The sequence below is a fragment of the Rhopalosiphum maidis genome, chromosome 3 (genome assembly GCF_003676215.2).
Source record: "Rhopalosiphum maidis isolate BTI-1 chromosome 3, ASM367621v3, whole genome shotgun sequence".
Classification (NCBI taxonomy): domain Eukaryota; kingdom Metazoa; phylum Arthropoda; class Insecta; order Hemiptera; family Aphididae; genus Rhopalosiphum; species Rhopalosiphum maidis.
In genome coordinates, this window is record NC_040879.1 from 72,917,076 (window position 1) to 72,934,266 (window position 17,191).

General features: G+C 26.3%; 1 protein-coding gene across 1 annotated transcript; it reads left to right on the forward strand.

The window, feature by feature from the left end:
* The first annotated feature begins 1,104 nt into the window (after positions 1–1,104).
* On the forward strand, positions 1,105–14,110 carry LOC113558342. Its single transcript, XM_026963801.1, has 7 exons — positions 1,105–1,219; positions 7,327–7,459; positions 7,523–7,572; positions 7,636–7,844; positions 8,323–8,536; positions 8,614–8,827; positions 13,993–14,110. Exons 1-7 carry the CDS (start codon positions 1,105–1,107, stop codon positions 14,108–14,110), a joined length of 1,053 nt encoding a protein of 350 aa, XP_026819602.1.
* Positions 14,111–17,191: the final 3,081 nt, after the last annotated feature.

Below are 17,191 nucleotides of genomic sequence, written 5' to 3' on the forward strand. Positions count from 1 at the left end.
CCTGGTATTCCTGTAGAGTGCAGACAGGTTTCATCCAGCACTGTGCTATACGTTTCGTCTTTACCACTACTGATCAGTCGATGGTCGTCAGTCACTCATCTCTTTTCCGTCTGTCGTTTGGTGTATGTGTCGCATATCTATTTAAAACAAACCGCTGTAAGATTTTCCGTGTTTTATTGGAGCGATCATTCTCTTAATTTGGGTCTTTTCCTTTCCGACCTACGCCGCCGACACGATCATAGATGTAAGTAATCTGTCCCGTCGAAAAAGGTTTTACGAACAGGTAAATTTCTAAACGGCTCCCATCGAAAAAAGATTTACAAACAGGAAAATTCCCAAACTGCTAACGGTAATACCGGTATACTAATTTGAGCTTTTCTAAGTCTCTGGTATAAGTAAACGAATTTTATGAAAAAAAAACAGGAGTTCATTGCGAAAATAATCGACGAGTTTTCATTGAACAAAATAACACGCATTGAGTTCATAAAAAAATTGTGCCAAAAATATTTACTAATAATTTAAATTTTTTTATACATACATACGTTTTACATTTTTTTTACTTATTTTTAATTTAATTCACAATAACACAATAATATAATGTGCTTTTTATATAATTATTATACATTTTTTTTTTTATAATAAGTTACTTAGTTTTCATCAATACATTTTTAACCTCACCTCTTTTGAGACATTCCTAAGTCTGTATGAAGTGAGAACGAATTTGTGTTGTAAAAAACCGGAGCCGTTTGGGTAATGACCTGTACGTATAACCTTTTTTAACGGGAGCCGTTAAAGAATTTACCTTTTTTTAAAACGGCAGCCGTTTAGGAAAACGGGAGCCGGATGGACTACGTCCGTCTGTCTGCCTCGCGACCACCTCCCTTCCATCAGCGAAATGATTACGGTCAAATCTTAAATCTTTGGCTAACTTAATGCACATGTTTCTCAATACGATTTTGTCTTTTTCTGATAAGCTTTACTTTCGTTTCAGCATCTATACAATACCGCAGTTGTACGACAAAGACTTCACTATAAACTTTAGCAGCGACGTTACGAGGACTTACAGATAAGCGCAACAACAGCTTACGAATATATACGTCCATCATGTCTTCTTCAGTATGTTTGTATTTAATTAGGGGAACATGTCGATTTGGCAACCGTTGCTGGAAGTCTCACGATCTGGGATCCATCCGCTTCGACAGCCCGTCTCAGATTCAAGGTAAATGATCCACCATTTACGTTCTATCCTTGTCCGACGACAACGCACTGTGTGTTACATGTTGTGCGCATTCCTCTTGTAAAATTTGTCATGATGATAATGTCACTTGCTTTCCGGTATAAATATTAATATATTTAAAGTTACGAGAATAGAAATTTATTTTTATATGTCTGGCCCATTTTTTACGACTAATTTCTAGATTTCGGACATTTTTAGAATTACAGATAATGATATACTATGGTGTTTTACATGTCAAACGATTGCCATAAGTCTCTAGGTATCCTTAATTTCTTAATTTTAAACTTGAAATGCATACAAAAATCATTATTTGAGAACATTTAATTCAAATTTTGTTCCGTTGCCATCCCACATTTGTATAAAATCACTTTTATCTAGATATAGATAGATAAAATAATTTTTATCTATAGTTATCTTAGTATATAAGGCATTACGTCAATATTTAAATTTATAATATTAATTGAAAATTAAAATAACTGTATTTTTATTACAATATTCCAATCAAGTTAAAAATAACATAATAAATATTTTCAATAATGCAAAAAAAGTATCTTGTTACACGCAACTGTATTTAATGAACTCTTTATTTTTACCTTATTTATTAATAATAAATATAAAACAATACATGTGATTATGTGAATTAACCTACCTAATTAATATATAGGTTTAAATGTTTTAATATATCCATATTTTTTATGAAGTTGAAGTAAATTCAAATTAACTATAATTATAAAATATAATAAATAATAATACATCATTTTAAATTTTAAAAATGAATACACTACCTTGTGCTCATACTCATACTCAGTCCTAGTTATAATATAATATTATACTAACTTTAGTTTGAAATTAGTTTTTATTGGGATTCTTCTGGCTTGTAATCAAATATAAAAACAGTTTACAAATATATTATTATATTGAAAAAAATTAATGAATTATTTTATAGTAAGATTAAAATAACATATTAACAGAAATAAAAATATTAAAAATAATAATACATTTATTATTTAGATTGGCAACACCATAATTTATTAAATGCTATATCACCAAAACAATTTCTTCTTGATGTCAAACTTGAACAGCACCACTAAATAATTTTTCTACAGGTGCTGATGATGGAAGGGTTGTGTTGTACTTCAAAAATATTTTTTAACTACAGGATTATTATTTAACATTTGTTGCTCTTTTTTTTTTTGAATTTAAATATTTTAATACTTGTACATTTATTTCTTCATCTGGAGAATAATTATTTGAACTTTGATTACATACACTACTATAAACTCTTTATCACTTATATTATCATTGTCATCTGCAGAGTCAGAATTTGTAGTAACTAAAGAAGACATCAAATTGCATTCATCGTTAAATATTTTTTTACAAAGATCTTTGTACTGAAAAGGTACTTAATCTATTTTGAATTTTGGACGCCTGATTGATGCTATTATAAAACTTTTGCTTTTTGGTTGGTTCACTTAAATTATATAAAAAACTAAATCGTTTTTCGAGACTATACACAATTGTGAGACTTAACGGTTTACAATATGTTAACTGATTGGACTGTATTAACAATTTTCTTAAAACTAATAGCGTGGGGGCAACATAACCTAAGAAGCTGTTCAGGAACTTACACTTACACTCACACTTGCGAATGTCATATATTGTGTTTGATGCTGCTGTACTTCTACTAACTAAATTCCAAAAGTTTGTTAATTTATTAAAAGTTGATTTAGAAATTTTGTTGTAATCATTATTAGAAATTTTAGAAATATCACTGGCTGCAATAAAGTATGTAGTATGTGCACAGCATAGCATATGTTGAGGTAAAAAAAAACTGCCATTGTTGGCTAGGTTTGATTCCAAAGTTAACAAATTATTCAAATTAATTCTTTCTGAATCCAAGTCTGAGCAGTCAGATTCACTATCAAAATTTGAACTCTCTGAACTATTTTCATCAAAATTCTCCACATCACTTGTACTTGCTTCTTCATGAGGTGGAAGGGAAGAGAATACTCTGAATGCTTTACAAAAGTTAAAAGCATTATATGTGACAATATGTGTTATTTTTGATAGATCAATTTTGTAAGTTTTTGTAATGTCTATTATAATCTCAGTAATATTTAGATAGTTGTGGCTTCCTTTTATGCGTATACAACCAATGACATATGATTGGCAAAAATATGTTTCTTCGTCTATGAAGTGACAAGTCATTCTTACAAATAAATTATAATTAATTATAAGATAATCAATATTAATAGCGTGCATAAGAAATAGTATACACCCATGTAACTTTGATTATTGGCACTCCATATATCAGCTATTGCATAAATGTAGTTATGCTTTGCAACTAAATTGGTTAGCATTGAAACGTATAGTTCATATTTTAAATCCAATTGTTTTGATAACTGTTTTCTGCTTGGAACTATATCATCATTTATCCAGTAAGTCCTACAATTAACCTTTTGAAACTTTTTTTTTTCACAAGTTCTTAATGGACGCATTTCATTTACAATATACTCAAACACTAAATCCTTCACCTAAAAATAATAAAATAACAACAAAAAACACAATAAAAAAGTGTTATCTAAGACTTAAATTGTTTACATATTGGAGGTATTCTATAAAAAGAGCATAATCATCATAATGATATGTTTTAGGAAATAAAACTATAAAAAAATCTATTTTTTGAATACAGTATAAAAGTCAGGAAGTATATTAGTTAATAATACATAATAGCATAACTTTAGATAAAAATTAAATAACAAAAAATTTGTTATTCTTATGAAACAAAGGTAATTTTAAATGTATATAATAATTAATAATAACAAAATAAATATTCCAATAAATGAATAAGTGAATAAAAAAGATAATAGTAATTATATTATTTGTTAAATAACTAAAAATAAAGGTTATTTGTTTATATATTATCCGTGGAGGAATATAATTTATTATTGATAGTTTTAAATTGAGTTATTAGTTGGTTACATATATAAAATTATTACTTATTTAATATTTTATAATCATTCCAGTACCTAATATATTATAAAACATATACCAAAAAACAATTGATAGGCAGGGATACCAAACATTTTACAAATATTTTAGTAGTTCTATAAAATAAATCTAATGTTTAAAGCACAATATAAAATAAAAACTATAATTAGAACATGTCTCATAGTGGTGTGTGTATTGTATTATTTTAAATTTTAAAGAAGTCTATTTGTAAACATAACTTTTTTTGACTCTATTCATCATTCAACTAGTACAATAAAAACTATATCAAAATAATAAATAAAATATATATAATACATTTTAAAGTAATTAAAAAGACCAGTATACATATTGATTTAATAATTATAATATGACATAGAAAAAAATGTATTAAAATGTATATTTAAAAACATATTAGATAAATAGTAAAATTAAGTAAATAGTTAAGTAAGGATAATATATTATCACAGATTAGATAAAACTAAAAATTTTTTATCTGTATTCTATGATATAGTGCCTACTTAAGTATTCAACTACCAAGGCTAGGCAAGTTAAAAACTAACTTTGAAAGAAAAGTAACTTAACTAAGTTTTAAGTTAAAATTTTCTAATTTACAAAATAAAAAATTCCTGACACATAACAATGTTTATTAGATAGTTTTTCTTTATGCTAATGAAAATTACTGGGGAAATTTAAAATGATACATCAAAGTATTAACTAGCTATCAAAAAACCTACTTTTTTAAAAACCTCATTCAAAAATTTACATTATTCTTTAGACGAAAATTAACTTAATTTAGATGTTTTTGAATAAAATTAACTTGAAGTTAACATGTTAATCTTAAAAAAAATAACTTTAACATTTTAACTTTTAATTTGTTAATGCCCAGCCTTGTAAACTACAGTAAAAATAACCAAATCATAACCATATTTTTCTAAAAAATTAGAAAAAATCTGAATTAGTAATTACCATGTCTTTATTAATTTTTTTTGGACAAACATCAACAATTTTGGTTTGAATAAAATTTGAACTTTTCTTACTTCTGGCTATTTCAACTTATGGAATTAATAATGGATGTTGAAGCTATAAACAAGTAATTTTAGGAATATTAATTAATAGTTATATGTAGGTAATTGTTATAATTATAGGTGGGAACTAGGTAGGTACCTAAATCATAAATATAAAATATTATGATACATTTTGACATTTTGTTCTTAATATTTAGATATTCCTTGATTCCTTGTAAATTGTGATATATTATTATTTATTATTGTTACTAATAAGGAATTAACCAAAATGTTTAGATTAAAAAGAAATTTGTTTAAAAAACTTACTTTAATATGACTTAACAAGTTGCCACTCGACTTGGTTGACGCAATTATGTTTTTATGACAGTTAACATAAGATGCTATTATTTTATCAGCATTGATCGACACCAGCTTGTAAAATTCAACAAATAAATATTGAAATTTTGAATTTTGTGGTACATTTTCTGTCGACGATGTTAGCGAAACGTCTGTACCAGTTATCGAATCATCAACGTTTTCATTGGTTTGTGGATGAACTTTTTTAGTGTTGGGTAATGATTGAATTAAGAAACGATCCATTACAAAATATAAAATATTTCACCAATAAAATTAAAAGTCATAGACAAAATTATAAAAACTATGAAAACAGGAACACCGAACAAGTTGAGGACGAATGTGCACTGCATACGGTATGGGAAGGATGTCTCACGTCAGTTATTTATTTTGTTGTACAATATTATGCACCCATACAAATTCGTATAATCGGGCTCTGGTAATAACAATTATTTATAGCACATGATTAGTAATTACATGATCGATAGGGAATGATCAATTTTTGTAGATCTATACAGCGTATTATTAGATATGATAATATTATTATTTTCTTATCGACAATTATTTCTGTATTTTAGTATTTATAAATCATCCGCAATCGCCGATCGGTACCACCGCGCAGCTGCCTTGATCGGCCTACGACAAATAACCAAGTTCTATCAGTATTCGTAATACGGGTTTGAGATTTACCGTATTGATCGTATTATAAAATTATAAATAATTTTCATCTCCCGTTTATATATACGTAATAAATCGTCATTCATTTTCATAATTAATAATAATGCTATGTAAAACTATTTTAGAACCAAATTTAGTAATACAAATGAAATTTCTTATTTACCTAGTTGTTTATTTTATATTAAAAATGATAATATTGTAGAATAGTTATTACTTATTACTTATTACTTATTAGTAATTAGTTACGGATTTTGTGAATTATCTAGATAATTTATCTAGATGGCTCTAAATTTTATCTAGATGAAATTTAGATGTCAATTTTATTTCTTATCTAGATAAGATAAAGATATTAAGTTTTTATCTAGATAAATTTAGTTATGGTACAGCACTGGTCGTCAGTCAATTTTTAGTGGATTGCGAACAATTTTTTGAATTATGATGTCAATGCTGTTATTAACCATAATATAAAACAAGCACATATTTCGCATACACCTCATTATTAAAAGTACATTTATAAAAATAAATTGATTATAAACCTATAAAATACTAAATATATATTACAAATTTATACATATTTATAAATACAAATTTATACATATGTATAAATACAAATTTATACATATTTATAAATACAAATTTATACATATTTATAAATACAAATTTTGTTCTTTATAACTACTTTTTGAAAAGTGAAATAATGTGGGTCGCGAAAGATTTTTCGAGGTAAATTTGGGCCGCGGTACTAAAAAGATTGAGAACCACTGCTCTGTCGTATGTATCCAAGTATTTATTTAAAAATTACTATAAAATTGAATTAGTAAACTAAAGGTTAATTAATCAAAAATATAACCAAAAAAAATTAATTCCAAATTTCAGTCATTTAATTCCGTCACAAGTATTCTTATGATATTGTATCTAGTATATTTAAAAAATAGAAACTCATCTGAAGATAAACTAATTTTAGGAAGTTTGAAAAATATTTGAACTTAATTCATATATTCGTACCTAACTTCTATAATAGGTAGTATATAGTTCTATAGTGCTCTATATTTATTTTTATAGCGGAATCCTCTGATGATGAAGTCATCTTTCCTATGGCGGCAAGGAGAGAAACTACTCTAATGACAGCTTCACCAAGTAGTAGTGTATCTAGACCTAGACAAATAAATCAAGTTCTTCCCAATACAGCAAAGAAGTATGATATTTTTTTTTTTATTTACCTATTTTTGTTTTAGCTAATAAATTATATTAATTTAAGGTCACCGGAAACTAATAAAACAGCAACCGAAGATAAATGGATCTTACAAAGTAATTATATTTTTTTTCCTACATAAATACGTTATTAAATAATTTTTGAAAAATTGCTTTCAGATAATTATACTTGGGAGACGATAGAAGGTACTCCTGATAGTTTGTTAGTAGAAACAACAAAAAAATTAAAAGAAGCTGAAAATTCAGTTATATCACTTCGTCAACAGCTGTGTATTAATGACAATAATTTCTCTTGTATGCGAGATCAAATGGAACAATGCATGGAAAATGATCTACAATGTAATATATGTTACGAAATGTTCATCGAGGTAATATCGCTAAATAAAATAGTCAATAATTAACTAAATTTTATATTTTTATTACTTTTAAACTTAAACTTTTTAATTAACATATTTAAATTTTTAAATTTGTTATTTTTTATTTAAGTGATTGTTATCAATACCGGCGAGAGAGTAGGGTAGGGAGGGCAGGGAGCTCCTAATCTGTTATTTTTTGGGTTATGGTGAATTGAACTATTATTAATTTGTAAATTTTAAGGTAAGAGTATTATTCGGAGCCCTAATAAGCTATTTACATTTTATAAATATAAAAATCGTATGTGGTTGGATAATATTAATACCTTTAAATTTAATAATATTTCACCCTAATATTACAAATAATAGTCAAATCTAATGTAATTTTATAAAATCATTAAAATATTGTCATTGGATATAAATCAGGCATTTTTATGTGTCTATCAATTGTAATTGTTATTCATTATTAATAGCAACATAAATTATTTTACAGCCAACTGTACTAAATTGCTCTCATACATTTTGTCATGAATGCATAGAGTCATGGACTCGAGAAGCTAATCACTGTCCAACATGTCGAGTTATCATTAAAAATAAATCACACTGTCTAACTTTAGATACATATTTGGACAAAATATCTGAATATTTACCATCTGAAATAAAAACGAAGCGGGAAACTTTAAAAGTTGAACGTAATAATAATAGAGGTAATAAATTGTATTATTAATGTAGTATATTATTGAGTAATATTTATTGATGATATCATAATAATTAATATTAACAGTGGAGGTTAATAGAAACCTAAGAAATAATGCGAGAATAAACCATAGACTCCAATTCATGCGTCGAGCATTAGGTGCAGAATTATGGAATGAACTAGATCAAAATGTTGCTGAACGGGGTATTGCCCTGGAAGAAGCATTATTAGATCCAATACGTATAGGCGATGCAATTGGTAGACATAGAAATAATGGATTGCTTGCTAACCGCTTGGACAGGTATTACCATGTACTATTTTAAAATAATTAGATTAAAACTAGCTATGCTTAGCTTTTGAATAAGTAGTTATTTTGGTATATCTAGTTATGCACAAATTACTAAGATGATTAAAAATTCTTTTATTATTTTACTAGAAAGAATTTTAATAGTATTATTATAATCTTGGTAGTCAAGTCTAACAGATACTACTCATTTGAAAGGTGGATAATTTTGAAATTTGCACAAATGGAGTAAGATTTCTAATTTTTTATTATTATACCACAAATTTCACATTACTTTTATACATTTTATATAAGATTATATCTATAATATATGTATGTATTATGTTTGTTTGGGATATTTATCCATTGTGATAATAAATAATTATTTCTTCAATCAATACTTATTCATTTTTGAATGTAATAATTAGGGACTAGATTTGCATGTCTTAAGTATCAACAATTAATGCAGACATAAATATACTTTAATAAAAATTAATAATTGATATTAGTTTGTAATTATTAAGATAGTCAAGACTCGTCCTTTGCAAACTTAATTGATGATGATAATATTAAAGATAATTTGATCAGAGGATGAAAAAAATAAGTTATAATATTGAAAACTATCAGTTTTTCTTTATCCCTTATTTCTTGGAAAATAAAAAATATGCTTTACATTAGTTTAGTATTTTAATTACATTTTTAGTTTGGAAAGTACCCTGTTCAAATTGTAGAAAAAAATATGCAAATGCATTAAAATCCAAATTCTAGTAGTGACATTATTTAATAATGTATTATACAAAGAGGTAGCAGTATAAAGTATAAAGTATAATATACTCCATTCCAAAGAGAATATCTCAGGTGGCGACCAGTTTTTGTCCGGCGGCGCACATCTTCCGCATAACGTGGCATAGGTCGTGACCGTTAAGGGGAAAAAAGTGCACAAAATTGGTAATATTTGGTTAATTCTATTTACTATCAAAAATATGAATTTGAAAATTTTTAAAGGATATGTTTTTGCTAAATCATATTCACATTCAACTGTGAATACTAAATGAATATAATAGATATTTTATTATTTTTATACTTTTTTAATTGTTTAACATAACAAACATATTTTACTTTAGAATTTTTAGATATCATTGTACGATTCTGAACGGAGTTGATTTGTCAGTCAAGGTCTAGGATAATCAGTAGGATATATTATATTATTACCTTTATTTAAATTGTAGTAGGTATATCGTTATTTTACGCGATTTCGTAAAAAATTTAATTTCATACGCTCATAAATTTTTTTCTATATTGACGCTAGAATTTTTTTTTTAAAGTTACTAGAAGGAAAACTTATGGATAATCTTGTGTTGGGTGTTTCAACTTAGGTATAAATCATAAAAATTTTACGAATTTTCATCTTCAAAGTTCCTTGCCAATTTTCGCGATTTTGATATATTTTGTAAACATTTGAACTTTAAATGCTTATAAACAAAAATTGTGACTTACGATGTTTGATTTTTTTTTACTACGATAAGTAAAACTTATAATAAACCTTGTATTAAATTTTAAAGATATTTTGGAACGTCAAATTTTTAGTTATAGGCATTTAAAAAAAAACTTAGAAAAATCGATAATTTCAATTGTTTATAAATAATAGCTTAAAAAAAGTCAAAATATTTTGAAAATTTAATCGTAAATAGATAACGCTAATATAAACATATTTGGTGAAAATTTAAAGTATTTACAATGATTTGTTTTTTTTTTAATAAAATAAATAAATATGATAATGTAGACTCTTAGGGTAGGCTATCTCGAAAAGTGTTACAGGTGTTCACTTATGTAATAACTAGTACCTCCTCTCTCACTTGTATTTCAGTAATCCAAAAAATTTATTCATTTCATACAAAATGCGTATATTTACTATTATAGTATTATATAAAAAATATACTATATATATTATATTATAATACTGATTAATTATAATAACTGATTAACTATGTATGTATTACCGCAATACATAACACAATTACACTTACACAATACCACATGGTCATAGCATTGTGATTTTGAAGTACAGTGCTTTGTACTTCAAATATCAGTTTGTTAAAAAATAAGAGTCTTGTGTAGACTGGAGTCTGGATGCCCAAGACCCAACAGTTACAACCCACACACCCTAATTATGAAGAGCTGCTTGAGAACCTCTTTAGACACATGATAGCCGTTATTGCAGAGCGTTGTTTGTAGTGCCTAGTAGATTATTTATTATTTAAACAAACTGAAATATTTTTTTTTTCCAGTATATTTTATTTAATATAAATTCGTGTATTTTTTCAGTTCTCGGTACTTATTTTGCCTTCATTGTGACCGTGTAGGGCACACAACTTTCAACTGCCCAGTTTTGAATGGAAGAAACTGATCATGTATGATAGAGCTAATCACTTTTTTCTACTGTCCCGTTATTTAATTGCATTGAAGGCACATTTTCCTAATACGTTTTTTTGATGGGACTATTTATTTATATATTTATATATATATAGGTATATATTATATTTTAAATAAAAATATAATACTTGTAATGTAATTGTTTTGATTATTAATAGTAATTCATATCATTAATCGGGGCAAACTTGTTTCATTTATTTGTCCTCAACTTATTATAATTAATTGTTAAACTATGATAATCGATTTATAGAATTGATGTACATTTATTTTTCATTCATATAATTCAAGTATTTATAATAATATAATATCAAATAAATTAAAATGTATCTCATAAACATTAGTATTACTACACTATTTTTTTCCGTTTATTAGTTATTAGTTTGCTTACTTTTAAGTATTTAAATACTGGCTCGCATTATTTTTTGTCTAGTATACTTTATTTTTTAGTTATTATCATTATTATAAATCATGGGTTAATAATCTTATTATGTAAGGTAATTATATTATTGAAATTATTTGTAAAATTATTTTATTTATTTTCTAATTATGATACCTAATAGATTTGTACACCTATTCGTAAGTAAAAAAAAACTGTTATGTTAAAAAAATCTTAAACTGTTAAGTTATTTGATTAACAAGCACAATTAACTTTCAACGGTGAAGACTAATTATAGGTATGAACTATGATCAATATAGTAAAATTTAATAAGCTACATTTATAAATTGTATTAAATTTAAGATAACCTTAGTAATACTAAATATAAAAAAATATTTGGTCGTCTTTATTAAATCTTTGAATAAAAAGAAAAACGACAATGCTGTTACAACCTTAATATTCCTTTAAATATTTATTTCTAAATTCTGTCTAACCAATATTTATTTTAATGTTGGTAATATTATATTAATGTCAATAAGCATTTAACTTAAACAATTAAAAAAATTAATACCATACTTTGACAAGTTATGAAGCCAAATCACGATAGCCTGAGACCTGAGTAGATGTTCGAAAGTCAAGATTCTGAAAATTGTTTATATAATATGATTTCTCATAAATCGGTTGAACATACTATTTTAGTAGAATCACTTTTAAATATTAAAAAATAATTAAAAAAATTGTTGATTTCCTATATTATTACGATTATTATAAATGTTTCAAAACTTACGTAATAATTAGTTTTTAAACAATGTTTATTTTTATTTTTCTGTTTTTATGCATTTGGTTATTTTTATGTAATTGTAACTTAATTATTAATATTTTTTTTTTGTTTAGTATCTGTTCTGTATTTGTTGTATTGCCGGAATTATTATTATTATTATTTTGTATCGTTTTTTGACGCTATTTAATCATTATATAAATTAAGTTTTTATTTGAATGGAAAAATATTTTTTTTTTGCAATTTGATTTTCAACATGTTTAAAAAAAACTATTATTGTTCTCTTAGTTATTTACAAGAAAATTATCATTGATCTATAATAATTTTTTATATAGATTTGTTTAGTTGTTATTTTTATACATATTTTTTGGGATGGTAAAAATTAATCAATTTTTTTGTAACTTTTTATTATTTTTTGTTTGTCTTTTTAGAGATACACAATGAAAATTTCTAATGAAAACCGATTTTAAACTAATTTTAATATAATAATCCTTTATTTTAAATATCATACAGTTGATAATACGCAAACATGATGTGTACATACATAATTTTAATATAAAATATTAAAATCACTTGTAATAATTAAATTTTTCATATTTGTATTTGTAAATATATCATAATAATGTAATTAGTGATATTATAGTGTTGTAATATAAAATGTCTCTCAGTAACATTATATGTAACATTTAATGCTATGTATTTGATTTTCTTAAATTGAATCTGTTACCAACCAATCATTCTGTAATATTGACTTACGGTTTTATGATTTTAAAATGCTTATAACATTATTGTGCGCTATGAAGTAGTTATATTTTAAATATTTTAATGCAACAATCAAAGAATTAAGTCTTCTAGAATGTTATCTATTATTTCATTACAAAAAACCTATGCTGAAATGTCATTATGTTTATGTAATGATGTGTATTATAAATATGTTTAGGCACAATCAGGAAATTGCTATCTCTTGCACTGGAAAAACTAAAACATATTGTATTATTGTCCTATCCATTTACTTCTTTGTAAATATTATAAAATATTCGTTCCATTTAGAATTTAGACCTACGGATTATATTATATTGATTAAACACGCCTTTATAGAAGATAACAGCCAACAGAGAATGCATATGTCACCCCACTTTAACCCGTAAAAGGTATATAACTAATAATATAAAGTATCTCTTGAGGAAGAACTCTTCTCCCACACATAACAATTAACCTAACACCTACTATATATTAAGAATTGCAATCTATTGAAAAAAAAGATTAATATTGGTAACACATGCATCTAATATTCTATCATAATATAAATATAAACATACCAGTGTTTATAAAAATAGTCTAGCAAACTTGAAAAATTTAAATTATAAATTAAAAAAAAATCATTATTTAAAGAATTGGTGCTTCTCATTGGTGATGATGTTACGAAGAAAGTAACAAGGGTTAAATGGACTTAAAAATTACAGAATAATGAATAAAATAATAATTACATTAGAATTCATGAGTTCAGGACGTTTAATAAACATCTTAAAAATATGCCGATGATGTCCAATATAGAATAAGTATCGAAATGTGTGTTAAAAAAGTGTGTTTGAATAGAATTGCGTTGGAAGGAATGATAGAAGCAGGTAAAGAAGAAGGAAGGCTAGCTATTGAAAGGGGTGATGAAGATAAACTTGGCCGTCCTAAAATAGTCGTTATAGCCGATGGTGCTTGAAGTAAGAGATCATACAAAATCAAATATAATGCGTTATCTGGCGTCGTACGTAATATTTATTGTTACATCAACACTTAAATACTAACTATTATTTCACAATTTTTATGTTTGAGAAAAAATAATGTATTTATTATTATTTTAAATAGGCTTGTATTACTTGAGCAGTGACTAAAAAAGTACCTACTATTTTTTGGCGTAAGAAATAAATTTTTTGCGTGTGTTATTCGGCGAAAAAACGTAAAAAAAAGCCTGTGCCTCATCATTGTTTTCAAAATTGGAATGGACCGTCTACAGCTATGAAAGCTGACATAATTGTCGATGGATTTAAACATAGCTTAGAGATGCATGATTATAAAAGGTTAATATAGCTAAGGTTTAAACATTTAAATAAAATAAGGTTATATTTTTTATATTGCTATATATTGCTATTATCATAAATATTTTAAAACTGTCAAGAAAATAATATAATATACGCAGTAACAAGAAAGATCTCAGAACAATTTTTTTGGAATCATAATAAAATTACGTTTAAATAATTTATCATAAATATTTAAAATTGAAACGAGATTTCCGTTAGAACAGCTAATGAGAAAACTTGTATTACATTTATTATTTTTTTTATTCAATAACCAAAATGTTGACTACTACTCCGCTTGACTAAATTTTAAATAGGTACTTATAACTCATAAACTACTCGCCCTAAATTCGATTTTTATGTATCAAAATACTCAGAAAAATATTCTGCTTTGGAATATAAAATAAAACTATGTTGTAATTCAAAAAGTAAAAAATAAAAAAAAATATTTTTATCCTTATATTTTTTTTTATTTTTTACTTTTTGAATTACAGGTTCATGATAAAAGAATCACGCTGCATACCTACAAGGCTACAAACCGTGTAAGCTAATCATTTATTTGTTTTTTAGTATTATTATATTTAACAAACCACCAATTATTATCACTAACAATACAAACATTTATTTGTTCTATTAACTCTGACTGCACTAACGTCACTGTAAATATTATCTATATTCTAAATTGGAATACATTTTTACCTCAATAAAAATTATTATTATTATTTTATTTATAATATATTGTGTATTTGTCTGCTACTCGCAAAGGTTGTTATTAATATACACACTACACAGTCGTCAATTGTTTTAAATCTTTTATTTTTTTAAACAACTAATTACAGTAAATACACGTTTTTTTTTACGTGAATATAGTTGCATTTTTCTTTTAAATCTGGTATCCAATTATCGTATACTAAATTATTGTAGTGGTCAATCGTTCAGGTTATACTGCTAATATATCTATATTATACATACCTATATATATATAGGTGGTGTTATAAAGGAGGGTGACTAAAATCGCAAAACTCAATACCAGGATCTCATACATAGGATATTCATCTTGCCAGCCGGTCAAGCATTTCGGTGCCGCCTGTAGCTTACAATAATTTATACGCATTATTGTCCTTTGTGAATAAAACGAGTGCGATTTATTTTAAACCACTTTACCTTCCAATATCGTTACGAATGGATTGTAGTGGTCAATCGGTCAGACTATACTGCTATTATAACTATATAAATGATGTTATTTAGGAGGGCGACTTAAAAGCTGTATTTGGTACAAGGACCACATGTATACGATATGTAATACTTAATAGCAGAATAACGATCATCCCGGTCTACAGAATAAGAATCAGTAAGTGGTAGGTATGTGTACATTTTTATTTTACACTTGTATAATAAATAATATACGGAGCCAGAAAAATCTACCACCGTCTATTCCTTTTTTGAAAAGTCATTGGAATGCGTGTTTTTTTAATTTATAAACGAAAAAAAAACTTAATAAAATACAATACGAATATGTGGGTCAAGTAACATTACACAACCAGGATTAGCATTGTAACAGGAATATATAGTGAACCGTTTTATAATACCCATCCTCTTGTAATGTACTGTAGTTGTTCAGTGTACACGCAAAATGTGTATGTACAATAATTCTATTATATTAATTGAACTGCAAAACCATTTATCATGACAGGTCATGGGTTAGGTTGGCGTTGGCGCCGTAGGTATCGGATGGCGTCCCGCGGAAGTAATGGGAAAGCTGTTCCCACGGCGTCGTCGGTTATAAACTGAAAAAAAAAGATATTGGATGGTATATATTATTGTACTAGCACCACATCCATAGCATATGTATTATTTAATAGCAGAACGATCATCCCGGCGTTGGCTGTATTGCAGTGTCCAACACTTCAACAATATTATCATAATACCAGTGTGATTAACTGAATTAAATAAACATTTTATTCACTTTTTGATCACTTCTACCTGTTCTAAACCGATATATTATAGAAGGCGCGTGGAAATTAAAATAATCACATTTATCCTATACATATAAATCGAACACATAGTCATTGTGAATTACAGACGACACAGTGGTTGACGTAATAGCATATTGCATTTTACGAATGTGATCCTGATACCGAAATTTGCGATTTAAGAGGATGTAACACCGAACACCCGCATGTGTTATCTTTGTCTTACAAGCAACATAGCAAACTTAAGCTCAACAGATCACGTTTAACTCCATCGGTTTAATAATTAGATCAATTTGAGTCGAATCATTCGACCTATTATGAAACTTGATGATAAAAACATCATCTGTGTTTGTATGTTAGATTTTTACGGATAGTTTATTTTTTTAACAAGTTATGCGTATATTATACAGCGTAAATTAAAAATGCACGTCATAACTTACTTAAAAACTGAATAAAGTCCAACACATAATTACAGATGATGTTCTTACCATCAAGTTTCATAATAGGTCGAATTACTTTAGTTATTAAGCTAAATGAGCTAAATGCTAAATGTGATCTGCTGGTCGTAAATTTGCTATATGTTACGTACTTGTATACATGCAGGTGTGACGCTCATACATTAAGAATTGTACAGAATACGAATCAGTAGATCGACGTAGGTGGTAGGTATGTGTAAAACGAAAGTAAAATCTTAATAAAATACAATACGTATAATATGGGTCAAGTAACATAACACAACCAGGATTAGCATTG

What these genes read in the sequence shown, in the direction of transcription:
- LOC113558342 (XM_026963801.1), top strand. Translation starts at nt 1,105, where the DNA reads ATGTCTTCTTCAGTATGTTTGTATTTAATTAGGGGAACATGTCGATTT. An exon ending in CTTCCCAATACAGCAAAGAA is followed by an intron (nt 7,460 to 7,522) that starts GTATGATATTTT and finishes TATTAATTTAAG; the next exon opens with GTCACCGGAAACTAATAAAA. An exon ending in TGAACGTAATAATAATAGAG is followed by an intron (nt 8,537 to 8,613) that starts GTAATAAATTGT and finishes TAATATTAACAG; the next exon opens with TGGAGGTTAATAGAAACCTA.